Source organism: Muntiacus reevesi, chromosome 14 (genome assembly GCF_963930625.1).
Source record: "Muntiacus reevesi chromosome 14, mMunRee1.1, whole genome shotgun sequence".
NCBI lineage: Eukaryota > Metazoa > Chordata > Mammalia > Artiodactyla > Cervidae > Muntiacus > Muntiacus reevesi.
The window spans coordinates 67,264,282-67,280,945 of record NC_089262.1 but is presented as its reverse complement, the minus strand read 5'-3'; the positions used below and the strand labels follow the sequence as shown (position 1 = coordinate 67,280,945).

Sequence of the window (16,664 nt, the reverse complement as noted above, 5' to 3'; positions counted from 1 at the left end):
TTTAAACTTCAGTAAGCATATTAAGAAAGAAAGCCTATAATTACCCAAATCAGAATTTATCCAAGACACAAAAAGAAAGTATAAAAGAACAAAGGTTGTTCAAAGTTTTCATGTAACCCCGAGTCTATTCACTCCCTTGCTTCTTTAGAAAACCATCTTATGGGGCACCAGTGCTTATAGAGAAAGTTTTCACGTAACCCCAAGTCTGTTCACTCCCTTGCTTCTTTACAGAGCACCAGTGCTTTTAGAGAAAACATTCAACAAGCATGGCCACTTGGAAGAGTAACTTTCAAAGACATACTCAAAATGATAAAATCTACAGAAAGGGTAAAACAAGTTTTTAAAAAGACTATCATAAAGCATAATACACTTCAATAAAATATCTCTTGAGATGGAAACAGTTAATATGGTCATAATATTTGGGGAGATATATGACTCACCTTAAAAAAAAAACAAACTACTACTCACCTCAATGCATAGTGCAGGGAATGAACTGAAGGCTCTGAAGCCATCTAAGCCATTCCATCTATTAATTCTATTAACGAATTTACTAAAAAGAAAAGCTGTATTAAAAACTCAGGTATCAGAAATATTAAACATAACCCAATTCTATTTACAGTCACAGCGCACTCACCTCAATCCCAACTAGATAAATAAAAAATCCTACCTGCTTGTTATAATCTCAGTCCACTTTCCATCACTGCTAACTTCTCTTGTAACTGGCACACTTCCTGTTGAAGTTCTTGAATTCTGAAACATATTTATAAGTAATTTCAATATATTTTTGATAAGAAATACAAAATTACAAAAGTGAAATTAGATGCCTTCTTTTAAAAACCCTGAACTTTTTGTTTCTCAGTGAGGTAGGAGGTGCTGGGCCAAAGGGTTCCCAGGCCACAGCACAGAGTACATTATCTTAGAGATTTAATTTTATAAGAACAGATACAAAACTGAGTGGTAAATAATCTGAAACTCAGAATCATTATGTCTCCTACTGCATTTTGAGTCTTAAGACAAATTCTTCTGGGTACTGTTGCCAATTCTTAGGTTCAGGGAACTAAGCATCAAATCTAAAACTCACAATACTATTAAGTGAAATAAGGGACTAAATGTTTTCTGACCCCACATGACCCTGTATTTTCTAACAAATTATCTTGCAATCTTAGAGAGAAGAAAAATACTAAGAAATACCAATTTTCCAGGTACCTACAGCAAAAAAAAACCTACTCTTTCCTGGAACTTGTTAATTCCCAGAAAATCAAGATTTGTCTAAATCATCTGAATTGTATGAATGCCTAAATGTACTGTACTACATCAAACTTTGCCAAGCATTAACAAAACAGGACATAATCATTTTCATACTGGAAAAATAAAGCCTGAAGCCAGGTTTAATTTTGAGAGAGATTTTCCATAGGGTCGGCACAGCACCACTGAACACTGCGTGTACCTGCTGCTAGTACTACCAGAGCCAACACCGCCCACTAACCTAGGAGCAGGAGCGCAGCACGCACGCGACCGCACCCACACACGCATGAGTGACTGAACACAGTGCATGTGCAAAGTGAAACAAGTAAGATAATCAAGAGACTGATGCTACCTACCATGGCTTGACAGAAAAGAAGAATGCTAAGGCAAAGAAAGAGACAGAAAAGATACACATGTTGTTGTTCAGTTACTAAGCTGTGTCCAACTCTGCGACCCCATGGACTGCAGCATCCCAGGCCTCACTGTTCCTCACCATCTCCCAGAATTTGCCCAAGTTCATGTCCATTGAATCGAATACATATGGAGCCGTCTAAAACTCGGTAAATAATACTAACATATTGTCTAAGTCCTAATTTATAAGTACCAGAAAAACACAAAATATTTCATGGGTAAAGTCAAGTAAGTGTATAAATACAGGTACATAATATTGTGTGAGAATAACTGAGCTGAAGACCCTAATTAGTCCCCCAACCAATGTCCTTTTTTTAAATTGCTACAGACATTAATAATAAAGTAGAAAACTCTCTCATATTGTCTACATGATCTACAAGTAAAAAGCCGGCTGCACTAGCCATTCCCACTAGTGTGTTCTGCACCTAAACCGCGTCTGCAGCCGAGACCTGAGAGGCTGTCACTCGCGCTCTCCTGCTCCTCTGCACCTTCTAACATGTTCTTAATGGCATTCTGTGTATTTCCCCTTGTCTCACCTTCTTACCGGGTTGTAAGTTTCTCAAAAGTTGCATCTTTACAGCCCGAGAACACTTACATAGCCTTTTCCAAAGAGTTTATTGAAATTATAATTAAAATAGAATTTACACCTGATTCCAAGTTAAGGAAACACCAACATACAGAGCTAGAGAATCATGAAGCAAGACTTTCACAGCCAGTTACAAGTCTACTCATGCTACTGGCATTTGAGAAAAATCTCAACTAACAGAGAATCTGTGGAAGATTTACTTGGGTGATAAAGCTGAATGTCAAAGCAACTCTACTGAAATAGGCTCTAGGTGGCACTAAACTGTTTCAAAGCAAATATGGACAGAAACCTCAGATATATGATTTACTTGAAATCAAATTTCAAAACAAGTGAAAACCTTCAATATTCAGAATATATTCAGAAAGCATTTACTGGATGCTTATGCAAAGTTCTATGCTACACACCAGAGATAGGCTAGTTAAGAAGACAAAACCGTACTATCAAGAAACTTAGGGCTAACCAAGTGATGAGGTAACTAAAGCCAACAGAGGATTCTTTAATGCACCTGTCATCAGCCACGTGCAGGAGGTCTGCGATGTAAGGGCCATCCGGCTGAGGAACCGGATATGAACTGATTTCAGAGGGAGGGACTGGTTCATCAATCTGCATGCGCTGGCGCCTGAAAGCAATATTTCTTTTCTTGCCACCTAAAAAAAAAAGCAAATGTGTATTTCAAAAAACTGAAAACAAAACACTGTCTTAGAATTAAATAGTTCAGAAGGCTAGCCTTTTTGTTATAAACTATGTCTCTGGGTCTTATTACATAAGAGCCAGGTCAAATGTTTTCTCCCTTACATATAAATACCTACCTGATCTTTAACTGAACAACTCATTTCTGCAAACCTCAACAACACATGGTTAGAAAGCAACCTTTATTTTCTGCATGCTTGGTATATATGCCCAGATTTAATCTGTCCCTTCATGAGATGGGGACCAAACTCTGGCAAGATTAAAAGTTGAGTGTGCCTTGTGGTACATAACAGAGCCCAAGAAGTCATCGCCAGCAGAAAACTGTCAAATGAGAAGCTTCAAGGCAATGATAACTAAAATAAACATGTTTATTAAGCAAGGCCAAAGGAGAAGATAACTGAAACTTTAAGAATCAAAATCAGTATATAGCAGAATATGTATCCTGAATTAATGGGGAATTTTCTTAATTATCCTTAAAACCAGCAGGAGTAATTTCTTTTAATGGCTAGATATATCCCATGTTGGTCCAAACCACAAGGATAATTCAGCTTTTCCAGTACCTGGTCAAGATTAGACACGTACTTGAAAAACTAACTGAACCTCACAAAGAACAAACACAACCCATAACTCTGTCTTCCTCAGAATCCTAACAAGTTTTCTATACTCCTACCCTCTTGTTTTGAGGATGAAGAAACCAGGTCAAGAGTATTTAGGTGACCTGCTTGTAGTTACACACCTGAACATGCAAACCACTTTCTTCTTCCCTCATCTCCTGGTTTTCCTCCTCGGCTGGTCCTTCTCAGTTTCTCTCAGAGACCCTCTTCTTCCATCTGTGCCTTAAAAGACAATTTCCTAGGGTCTGTCTTTGGTTCTCCTCTCTTTCCAATCTACATAATCTCACTAGTAACTCCTACCACAGTCAAAGCTTCAGTTCTCAGGATATTCCAATGATTTCCAAATGTGACTCTCCATCTAGGACCATATTTCTGAGGACAGATCTACATATTCCACTGCATACTAGGAGTTTCAATGTGAATGTCCTGTGGATACAACATATTCAACAAACCCTTTGTAGACGGTGGACTTCTGTTCTGTTTTCCATATTCCCTATCTTAAGAAATAGTACCAGGACATCCTTGGTGGTCTTGTGGTTAACACTAGGGGCGCAGGTTTGATCCCTGGTTAAGGAACTAACATCCCACATGCCCCATGGTGCAGCCAAAAAAAAAAAAGAGAAAGAAATAGTATTAATATCCTCATTCATCCACTCATTCACTTCAAACAGAAATTTGGAAATTCCTCTACATCCCAAGTTTACTAAATTTATCCATCCCTAAATTTTAGAGATTACACCTCTAAATCACCCTTGATTTAGGCCCACTCTTTTCTCAGAAAATCTAATTATCCTCCTTTTTTAGTTTTCTTAATCTTTTAGTTTCTTCTGAGATGTTCCCCCACATTTCGGCATCTCTTCTGCCCTTGGCTCAGGGTCCTCGCTCTCCCAGCTTATTTTCTGCCACGGATTCCTCCCTGATCCTGGCCTCCCAGTTTGCAATTCTTCAGTTCTTAGAGTCTCCTCTTCACTCAGCTCCAGGCACAGAGTAACATGATTAAGCCTGGACTGTGTTACCAGACAGAACTGAGCCAGCTTCCAGATCTTCAGCTCTCTTCTGAGGCAGCCTTCATTCTGACCAAATTACTGCTGGTCCTCGCCGTGTTCTTTAATCCCTCAGTCTCTACCAAGTCTCATAATTCAGCACCTCCCTTCCCCTCATTTACTTCCGTGACCTTAATCTCATGGTTCAGACACCTCCATGGTCTGGTTACTACTACTGGGGGTTCTTCCATCAACTTTGAGCCTGGACAACCACTAACGCTGCATATGCCCCATCATTTCTTTTTCCTTCTCTGATAACTACTGAGCATTAGGCTAAGAAGACTAAAATAAACTAAGAAATAACAAAGTATATCATTTTCAAAGTCTTTAGAGTATGAATTATTTTTATAATTAATAATGATGGTGATAATAATAGAAAAAAGAATTCAAATTAATAATGAAAGAAAACCCTAGGCACTGAGGATAGACTCCTTACACCTAAGAAGTTTACTGTTATATAAGTTTCTAAGCACATGTATAGAATATAAGCTGGGTCTCCAGAAATCAATTTTAAAGGTTCTGTGACTATCCAAATACATTTTTTCAAATACTAAAGTCTAAAGCATGAATACCCAAAGTCCCATTTCAGTCAACAGTTTTAACATCTTTAAAAGATTAGATGTATATAATTTGTTTTGAGAGGGAACAGATTCACCTGGAGTTTGAACTACAGCTTGCAAACTCTTTTCTTGAAGCTGTTGAATTTTTCCATTCTTAGCTTTACTTTCTTTCTCCATAAGTTTGAGTTTATGAATATATTGATTATTTAGAAATTTCAGATCAGCTGTTTCATGTGCGCACTTTTTCAATGTGGTTTTCAACTCTTAAAATGAAAAAGATTTAAAGAGCATTTTATACATCAAGAAGTTCTCCCATTTCATAAAACAAAATAATCACAATAATTTGAAAGGCTCCACCTGATTCTTATATGCTTTGTTAGAAGGTTGTAACTTTTCTACCACGATTAACAAAACTGCAAACAAGTCACTAAGCACAAAAAGGAATTATATTTTTCTTCTGTGATGAGACTAATATGAGCTTTTGATCCAGTAAATTGGATATGAAGCTAAGGGATTATCAATTCATGCCAAGCATTAGCCAGGGCTTTCTACTAAATACAAGAAGATTTTATAATAAGTTAGCCACATAATTTACCCTTTGCCTAGTACCTCTGAAATCATTCTATCTTCCAGGTCAAAAACAGGGTATAAAAGAATCAGAACAATAGACACACAACTTTTTCTCAGAAACACAGAAGTTGTTACAAGGAAATTTTTCTTCAGTACCAGCATTTAATATTTTCTACAGCAACTTCTGGGCTTCCCAGATGCCACAGTTGGTAAAGAATCTGCCTGCCAATGCAGGAGACACAAGAGATGCGGGTTCAATCCCTGGGTTGGGAAGATCCCCTGGTGAAGTAAAAGGCAACCCACTCCAGTATTCTTGCCTGGAAAATTCCATGGACAGAGGAGATTGGTGGGTTACAGTTCACAGGTTCACAAAGAGTCAAACACAACTGAGCGCACACCACAACCATTACAGCAATTTTAATTCTAAAAATGTAATCCACATTCAGTGAAGATGAATATAGTTGTGGAATGCAAATTTATTTTTCTTGTGGAAATTCTTCAACACACCCTACAATATTTCAGGAACTATCAGTAGGAAGACTATCACATTTTCTAATCAATAGTTTCAAAGGTAGAGTAGGATTTCCCACATATAAAATGAAAAGGGCAAAAATTTCAAAAGTCACAAAAATTTACCTTTAATATGTTGACCTGATTGTTCTCTCAGTTTCATTAATTCCAGGTATAATTCATTATTTTCTTTACTCAACCTTGCATTTTCAAGTTTATAAGGTTCCAATACAAAATCAAAATTGGCACTCTCTTTTTCAGCTTTCACAGCAGATAATTTTGATTTCCGAAGACTTTCTGTTGTATGAACTAGATCACCAACATTAAAGAATGGAAAATGCAAATACAAGGAAACATTCTATTAACTTTTAATAACTAAAAGCAGACTTCTAAAAGGACTTAAATGTTAATACTAACATGCTATCAAATCGAAAATCAAACATACAAAAACAAACACTAGAGGTCTTTCAAGGTACTAAGAAGGTCTCAAAACTTTCCTGTCGTAATTAAGTTATAAAACATATACATATAGGCAGAACCATCTTTAAACCTGATCTCACTCACCCCCCATGTCTAATTAGTCACCTGATCCTGTGGAATCTGTGAATCTTACTTGGTCATTTAACATTTACTGAATGCCTGCTACATGTTAAGTGTCAGGGATGCAACAAACACGGATCAGTTACCTACCTCTAAGAACACAGATGAACAGAATATTCACTACATCAACATTTACTGGGCAGGGAACATGGTAAGGAACCCACTGACATGGAGCTTATATCCTACTAACAATTTGTCAAAAGTTACGGTACTATGTGATAAACTCAATAAATATTTCAGTGCCGACCTTGTGTTCAGCCTGTCCTAGGTATGGCGGTGAAACAGTCAGTCTCTAGTTTCTTGGAAGTCTGCATTCTAATGGGAAGGTAAAACAAATTTCCAACAACAATAACAGCTAAGGTAACGTGCAGTATATGTGACAGAGAGCTGCAGGCCATATAGCTAACTGAGCGTAAAGACAAAGCAGGAAGGAGAGGAGAAAGAGACTTTACAGGCAGACAGAACAGCACATGGAGAGACCAAGGGCGAGAGCGAACATGTTTTCAGGAGCTCAGGTGGTTGGTGCAGGGAAGATGAAGGGAATGTAAAATCACTGGGGAAAATGTGTGTCAGTTTCTTGGAAAGTTAAACATACTCCCACCCTATAATTCTGAATTGCTGACCTAGAACTAGATCATGAAGGATTCTGGAGGCCATACTAGAGACCACAAAGTATCTTTCATCCACTCTCTTCTTTTCATCATTATCACTTATAGTCCTACTGCAAAAACTTCCTAGACCATTTCTCTGCTCTAATTAGTCTCAAATCACAGTAATAAGATTCATGTGGAAAAGAATAAAAATCACAAAGAATCTTTCAGCTAAATTAACATGTTCACAGCTAAAGTCATGATCAACCACCTTAGATCGGCATTATAAATGCGTAGCAATTAGAGACCAGTGACTAACATAATATCATGTCAACTGCATTTCAATAAAATAAAAACCAGTGAATAAAGCAGCTACAGAACTCCTAACTAGATCAGAAAATCACATTAAAAACTGTATTTTACTCACAGACAAAACCCTCAGAAACATTTACTCTAAACAGTATAGACTGCACGGTGACCCTGGAGTTTTGCGACGTGGAGAAGAGAGAAGCTTCAGACGATTTAAGGACTTTAAAAGTCTACCCATTTCTGTACTAAAGCACAAAGCTCAACAAGAAACTAGATAAAGGGGATTCAGGGTCACACAAGTTTGCAGTAGTGTTCCCATCTTTACCTGAAAAGTTTCTCCACCAAAGGTAAACAGTCCACTGTCAAAGTCTGGCGGTATCCCAACGGATCCAATCTTTTCCTAATATTAAGATACTTTCTTTCTGCAGCTGTAGTCATCTTGTGTTCCAAACTAGGTTTATTCACTTCCAAAAATTAAAATCCTATAAGAAAAGAGTGAAACATCATTCTATTATCAGTTATTATTATTGTTTAATGTTTTAAAAAAGGATTCTTTTATTATGAAGCAATTATTTTTTTTTATTTCTTTTCAGGCAGACAGCTCTCTAGAATATTTAGATTTATTTAAATCCAATGCTAAAGATATCCATGTTGCTGCATTAAAATAAATATCCCCTCATAAACTTAATACACAGAAGTTAAAACAATAAAACCTCTAGACAAAAGAAAGAAGAATATTTTTTCAAACCTGAGACAGGCAGAGAATACTTAGAGAAGCCTCTTTTAAGTTTTTCTTTTAAATATAAAAGAGAAACTTGATAAATTGGATTTCTTCAAATTAAAAATGTCTGCTTATCAAAATATATCCTTTTATTTGACAAAACAAAAACTTAGAAGAGTAGGAGAAACATATGCATAATATCTAACAAAGGATTTGTATACAAAATACAGAAAGAACCCTTACAATTCAATAATAAAGATAACCCAATAAGAAATGCAAGGCTAAGATTTGCAAAAGATATTTAAATGAGAATAATCATATGAAAAGATGCTTAACACCACTAGACATCAGAGAAATACAAATTAAAACCACAATGAAATATAATTTTGTTCATACTAGAATGGCTAAAATTGAAGGTACAATACTAAATGTCTTCAAGGACTTGGAGTAACAGGAATTTTCATATTGCTACCGGAGTGTGAAATCACTGTGGAAAAAGTTTGTGGGAGGGAGGCTCAAGAGGGACAGGATATATAAGTCCTCATAACTGAGTCACGCTGTAGTACAGCAAAGCCAACACAACTCGTAAAGCAATTATCCCCCAATTAAAAATAAATTAAAAAGTGTGGCAGTTTCTCATAAATTTAAACATACTTCTAGCCTATGACTGTGTAATTCTACTCCAAGGTACTTACTCAAGAACATGAAAATAAACATCTATAAAGAGACTCTACAAGAATATTTGAAGCATCTTTATTCATGATAGCTTCAAACTGGAAACAACCTATACAGAAGAAGGATAAGGACACTATACTTAAACAATGTAATATCACTCAAGAATAAAACAGAACTGGTACCTGTCAACAGTATGGATGAATTTAAAAACATCTGAGCAATAGAAGCCATGATTATATGAAGTTCAAAACAGGCAAAATTAAACCATGTACATAGAAATCATAACAGCTGTCACCTAGGGTGATGGGGGTAGTTGGAGCCTGACTGGAAGGGCATGAGGGAGTTTTCTCAGGTAATGAAAATATTGTGGCAATGGGGACAGACATCACACCAATGTATACATTTATCAAAGCTTTTCAAATAGCATATGTAAAGTTTACTGAGATTAAAAAAGAAAGACCCCAACATGTAAGTAACTCTGGACATCTTTTTATCCTTGTCTTTTTAAATATCTATGAATATATCATCTATCAAACTGCCCTAAAATGGAGTTATCCAAAGATCACTTCTTTAAAAAAAACATGCTCTCTTTTCTAACCTTTGCCAGGTAAATGTGGTCCTAGTACTCAATATTTTTGTTTTACATCTGTATTGCTTTTCACAATTTATATAAAACATGCATGGATATGGATATATGCAAAATTGGATCCTCACAACTACTATGAGGGAAAAAGGGTCAAGGACACCCTCCACATTCAAAGATGAGGAAAGGCTGCCTAGAGACAGGAACTTTTTCTAAATCACAAGGTCACCAAGCAGGTGGGCAGTCAGGTCTCCTGAGTCCTGACCCAGCGCTCAGGTTTCTGCATTATGCCGCCTCAACGTACTAGATGACTCCTAAGTGAGTACTACTCCTTGATAACTTACTAGGTGACTCCTAAGTGAGGACTACTCCTTGATAACTTACTAGGTGACTCCTAAGTGAGTACTACTCCTTGATAACTTACTAGGTGACTCCTAAGTGAGTACTACTCCTTGATAACTTACTAGATGACTCCTAAGTGAGTACTACTACTTGATAACTTACTAGGTGACTCCTAAGTGAGTACTACTCCTTGATAACTTACTAGGTGACTCCTAAGTGAGTACTACTCCTTGATAACTTACTAGATGACTCCTAAGTGAGTACTACTACTTGATAACTTACTAGGTGACTCCTAAGTGAGGACAACTCCTTGATAACTTACTAGGTGACTCCTAAGTGAGTACTACTCCTTGATAACTTACTAGGTGACTCCTAAGTGAGTACTACTCCTTGATAACTTACTAGGTGACTCCTAAGTGAGGACTACTCCTTGATAACTTACTAGGTGACTCCTAAGTGAGTATTACTACTTGATAACTTACTAGGTGACTCCTAAGTGAGGACTACTCCTTGATAACTTACTAGGTGACTCCTAAGTGAGGACTACTCCTTGATAACTTACTAGGTGACTCCTAAGTGAGTACTACTCCTTGATAACTTACTAGATGACTCCTAAGTGAGTACTACTACTTGATAACTTACTAGATGACTCCTAAGTGAGGACAACTCCTTGATAACTTACTAGGTGACTCCTAAGTGAGTACTACTCCTTGATAACTTACTAGGTGACTCCTAAGTGAGTACTACTCCTTGATAACTTACTAGGTGACTCCTAAGTGAGGACTACTCCTTGATAACTTACTAGGTGACTCCTAAGTGAGTATTACTACTTGATAACTTACTAGGTGACTCCTAAGTGAGGACTACTCCTTGATAACTTACTAGGTGACTCCTAAGTGAGTACTACTCCTTGATAACTTACTAGGTGACTCCTAAGTGAGTATTACTACTTGATAACTTACTAGGTGACTCCTAAGTGAGGACTACTCCTTGATAACTTACTAGGTGACTCCTAAGTGAGTACTACTCCTTGATAACTTACTAGATGACTCCTAAGTGAGGACTACTCCTTGATAACTCCTTCCTACAAATCTCTCCCTCTCCACATTCTCGTTAGCCTTTTCTCTGAATGACGTCCCCATTCTATGCTAGGTTCTTTGTAGGTTCCTTCCACAAGAGGGACCTGACTGATGCAGGTGTTCTAGAAAAAGTCCTGAAGAAGTCAGAAGTGCACCTGTCAGAACAAGAACCAGCAGGGCCTCACAATTCAAACATGCCTCCTTTTCGTCTGGTATCAACTTTGGTTACCCAGAAAGAATACATCCTCACATCCTTCTGAGAGACAGTATGAGTAAGTACTAAAAAAGAAAAATCATCAACACATACGACAGATGAAAAAGATTAAAATCCTCTCAGGAAGGACAAAAACACATTAGGCTTTCCCCACCCAAGCATGGGCTGCTGTCCTTCACCACCAACACAACGCGCCCGTCTACATCATCCGAACACTGCGGCCATACTGAAAGTTTTCCAGCAGAACAACACAAAAGGGAAGGTTGGGAGGTCCTCCACGCGTACGTGTTTGGAACCAGCCACTTCCTTAACTTTAGGGAGCTCACGTCTGAAAGCCGGTGCATCTTATTTTTACAAAAGTATCCTGTGCATGTGTGTGTATAATCTCCTGTGTATATAATAAATATGCACAAGGGCTAGAAAACCAAAACACCCCAAACCATCATTAACTAGGTTATCTCGCGAATCCTCCCTCACTGAACTAAAAACAGTAGAGAGTGGAAGAGGGGATGTTTACTAAGGTGCCGGACAAAGGTTAATAAATGACTCGTCCTAGGCTTTGGGGCACTTTTGTTTTACAAAGAGCCTGTATGATTCTTATACGAAAGGGTGTTTTAACTTTCAAATCAACCCATCAGTCGGTAGGAGGCGGATCTGCTGGAACCGCACAGACGCGCGGCGAGCGGGGCCGGAGGAACCGGGAGCCCTGGCAACCCCAGGCCGACCTCCGGGCCGCAGTTCCGCGGTCGGGCGCTGAAGGGAAGGGGGTGTCCGCGGCGAGGCGACAGGGCTCCGCGCCCCGCCCGCCCGGGGCCCGCTTCCTCCCGAGGCCGCGCGGCCTCTCTCCCGGCAGCTGCCGGGCCCGGCCCGCGGGGACGGCCCTGGAGGCGGAGGCGCCGCCCTGCCCAGCCCTCCCGCCCCGCGCCGCGCTCAGCCGCAGCCCCGGCCGCCGCTCCCTCCGCCTGCGGTCGCATCTCCCCTCGCGCCTCGCCTCCCTCGCTGGCTCCTTCCGCCCAGACACCGGCTCCAGCGCTGGGACAGTTTGAAAATGGCGCGGAGAGACGATCAGGGCCGGCGCGGAGGAGGTGCCGCGGTTGCCTCGGTAACGGGAGCGGCCGACGTTTCGCCGCGCGCAGCGGGGACGCGCCCGACCGGGATGGCGGCGCTGGGCCCCGGTGCCCGGAAACGCAACGGCCCGCACGGCGCGAGGCCGCGGCGCCCCCTGGCGGCCGGCGAGCCCCTAACCTCAGCGGCTGCCGGCGGTAGGAGTCCTCCAAGTCGATCGCGCGCCTTGCTTGACCTTCTCGGCGCGGGGTCAAAATCCCGCCCAGCCCTGGTCCCTGCCGCGGATTAGCCTGCCTTCACCCGTTCGGGGGACGCCTTCGCCTGATCTCCAACGACAGGCGCAATTGCAACTTTCCGTGTCAGCCCCCTAACACAGTTAACTGTTGCTCCCACACCCATGCCCAGATGTGTAGACCCTTATAAAATACTCAGTCCGCTATGATGATATAACATCATGATGTTTTGATCCCGTGAGTTACAACTCATCCCGTCAAAACGTAATTATTTGTTTGTATGTCTCTCCCTGCCGTCCCCAGTTGTGAATTCCTGAAGTCAGAGATTATTTTACTCAGTTATGTTTCTCTGGCACTAACCGCAATAAACATTTGTGAATGGAATTAAATCCAAATCAACTCGGTTTAGAGAGTTTGTTCATAAACCGAAAACACATGGTCAAATTGTAGAATTCTATTTCTTGCGTGAAAACTTCTAGATGATCAGAGACGAGCTCATTTTCTCCTTTCTGATTACTGCTCTGGCAAGTAGGACTTTCATTCTGAAAAGGTATTGTCTTTGCATGTTACCTGACTGCTTTGTGGGTTGTGAATACTTTGTACCCATTCGTGTATTGTTTTAACCGTTTCCGTTGTGTCTTGTCTGCCTTCCGGCTGCTTTAAAAGTTGTTTTGTGGCATTTCTAAGAGGAAGTGAGTTAGGTTCTGTAGATGGCTTTTGTAGTCTTGAAGATGTACCTTTAAATACATTTTTTTTTTCCTGAACAACAAATATTTTTTTTTAAATCACACCAAAATGACTATGCAGTGGCCATCCAGTCCAGATAACTCTGTCCCAAATGCATAGCCGTTAGAAAATGTAAGAATCAAAGTCAAAGAAATTTTAAAAGGTAAGTGGGATACTGAAGTTATAGGCCAGTTTTGCTCCAGGTAACATGGAAGACCAGAGCAAGTTCACTGTTGGACTGAGGTCAGGGTCCCCGGTGCACACCCAAAGTTGTTGCTGTTTGCCACCCAGGTCCTAGGCTTTAGGGGAGCAGCAGGGCTAGGGAAGCAGAAGAAAGTAGAAACTGAGCTTGCTCTGGGCTCTCCCCAAATCACCAGGGGACGGGAGTCCTGAATTGGGGGTCAATCCTGGTAGGCCTACCCTCAAAATTGATAATTAGGAGGAGGTAGAGCTAGATGGGACCTGAATTGCAGGCAGATTCTTTGCCATCTGAGCCACCAGGGAAGCCCATGAATACTGGAGTGGGCAGCCTATCCCTTCTCTGGGGAAACTTCCTGACCCAGGAATCCAGAGGGAGTCAGTCTCCTGCATTGCAGGTGGATTCTTTACCAGCTGAGCTACCAGGGAAGCCCCAGAGAAAAAGAACCTTTCACTGAAAATGAGCTTGCAAACCAAAAACAATCAAGAAATCTGATGCTAACAAAGCCAACACAATAAAACATCAGAACATGAATTCTTGGGTTTCCCTGGTAGCTCAGTGGTGAAGAATCTGCCTGCCAGGGCAGGAGACGTGGTTCAGTCCCCGATCCAGGGAGATTCCACACACCCCAGAGCAGCTAAGCCCACGCGCAACAACCGCTGAGCCTGTGCTCGGGAGCCTGGGAGATGCAACCGCTGAGCCCGTGTGCCTGGCTGTTGAAGCCTGCGTGTCCTGGAGCCCGTGCTCCCCAGCAGGAGAAGCCACCTGAGCGAGAAGCGCAAACAGCAGCTAGAGAGCAGCCCTCACTCGCCGCAACTAGAGAAAAGTCTGCGCGGCAGCAAAGACCCAGCATAGCCAACAATAAACAAATAAAAATTCAAAAACCCATGAGTTCTCTCTAGACGGAAGAGGCTGATGAAGCTTTAAAAATGCATATGTGTAAGGTGATCTGGATCAAAGTTTTGCAACGTTGGCCTTTTGGATGTTTAGGGCTGAAAAATTCTTTGTTTCAGAGGGCCTGTCCTAGGTGCTGTAGAAATGTCGAGTAGCATTCCTGGCTTCCGTCCACGAGATGCCAGTACCACCCACCAAGTTGTGACAATCAAAGATCTCTCCAAATACTGCCGACTGTCCCCTGGTAGGCAAAACCACTCCCGGTTGAGAGCCACTGGTCTAGATAGACGGAAGAAGTAACTTCCATTAGAAAGAACAAGAATTGTTAAATGAAACAAGAACAGATGCATATGAGAGGGAACCAGTCTGGATTTGGATTTAATTAGTTTTAATCTGGAAATTAAAATTATAGTCATCAAAAACTTTACATTATTAAGTGGAATGAAATGTAGATTATAGTTAAAAGAATCAGAGAATTTACCTAGAACCCATTTCTTTGCAGACAAGTACATTTAGAACACAATTAAGAAATACAAATAGTAGCTTGAGAGACTCTAAAGAGGCACAGAAGGGAATAGCAGCTATGGCAGGCAGACCTCTCCTCCAAAGATGTCCACACCCAAATTTCTGGTACCAATGAATATGTTATATTACTTGGCAGGGGGGAATTTACAGATGTAATTAAGGTCGTTAAAAGCCTAAGAATAGGCAGATTGTCCTGAATTTTTCAGGTGGGCCGAATGTATTTGCACAAACCCTTAAAAGCAAACAGATGTGAACAGAGCTTGACAGCTGCTGGGGGTCTGAGGCTGGTGGGTGCATGCGATGAGTGCGGGGGTCCCAGGAGAGCTGAAGGAGGCTAACAGCCCGCAGGGACCCGTGAGCCTCAGCCCCAGGAACGGGGAGCTGAGTGCCTGCCGACAACTGGGATGGACGAGGAAGCAGATCTCTTCCTCTGTTTTCTTCCCTCCAGGTAAAAACTCAGACTGCTGACACCTTGCTTTTGACAGCAGAGCCCGCTTGGACTTCCGACCTACAGAACTATGAGATAATAAATTTGCATTGTCTTAAGCTGCTATGTTTATGTGACTTATTACTGTAGGAAGAGAAAAAACAACTCAGCAGAGAAGCAAGATTTGAAGAGATAATAGCTAAGAATCTTCCAGAACTGAATCAAGGTACACATCTTCAGATGAAAAATTTGCATCATTCTAGTTAAAGATGGAAGATTAAACGTATACATTAACTTTAACCTCTCTCCCTTCCTCCCTCCCTCATTGCTTCCTTCTCTCTATCCCTCCCTCCTTCATCCTTCTAGAATGATGATAAAGGAATTTTAGAGATACTTTTTTAAAAGGCTTTAGAACAAACAGAACAGCAGTAGAGACGAGATCAATAAAGTTTCAGGGCTGGCAAGCAGATGGGCAGCAGGAAACTGACTTCTCAGCCTTGAAAATCTTGAATCCCAACCAGCAGTGGGGAAAGTGAAGAAGCCACCTAACTATTCTGCAGAAACCTCAAAGGCCCAGGGCCTGGTGGCACCGGGTACCCTGCTGGAGCTAACAGCAGCACAGCTGTTTTTGGTAGAATGCTTCCAGCTGTCTTGCTCCCTAGACCGTCCGGAGCTGCTTTTGTGTGGTTTCACCTCCTCCTGGAGCAGACGCTTTGCGTCCTGACCTTTCTTACTTCATTACCGTTCTGCCAGCAGGACGGATCAATTGCAGGCTAAGCAAACTCTGTGTGTAAAACAAACAGGCGTTATTCATACTGGACATCAGCAAGTTATTTACTGACTGTGAGCCTCTCCAAGTAGTAAGGAGAAAGATGGCTGAGAAAACTTCTAGACACGGGATGCACACGCTTGGTGTGTATGGCTCTTGCTGGCTTGGTGTGTGGGGTGTGGAAGATAGGGATTTCCTAGACTCTGGGCTTTGACACTGATTCTATTAAGTCCATTTTGTCCCTTCCATACTTTTACTCCCTGTATTAGCTTCCTCAGCTGCCGTTATGTGCATGCGAGCGTGCTAAGTCACTTCAGTCGTGTCTGACTTTTTGCAACTCTATGGATTGTAGCTCACCGGGCTCCTCTGCCCGTGAGATTCTCCAGACAAGAATACTGGATGAGTTGCCACGCTCTCCTCCAGGGGATCTTCCCTACCCAGGGATCGAACCCACGTCTCCTGTGTCTCCTGCATCGGCAGGCGG

General features: G+C 41.2%; 1 protein-coding gene across 1 annotated transcript in view; it reads right to left on the bottom strand.

Annotated features, from left to right (window-relative positions):
* LOC136146436 (centrosomal protein of 135 kDa-like) overlaps window positions 1-11,686 on the bottom strand; it is a 37,654-nt gene extending 25,968 nt beyond the window's left edge. The window contains 6 exon segments of the mRNA XM_065905310.1: window positions 668-683; window positions 685-750; window positions 2,748-2,889; window positions 5,245-5,412; window positions 6,356-6,538; window positions 11,497-11,686. Coding sequence (XP_065761382.1) covers window positions 668-683; window positions 685-750; window positions 2,748-2,889; window positions 5,245-5,412; window positions 6,356-6,538; window positions 11,497-11,686 — 765 coding nt within the window.
* Between the last annotated feature and the right edge of the window lie 4,978 nt (window positions 11,687-16,664).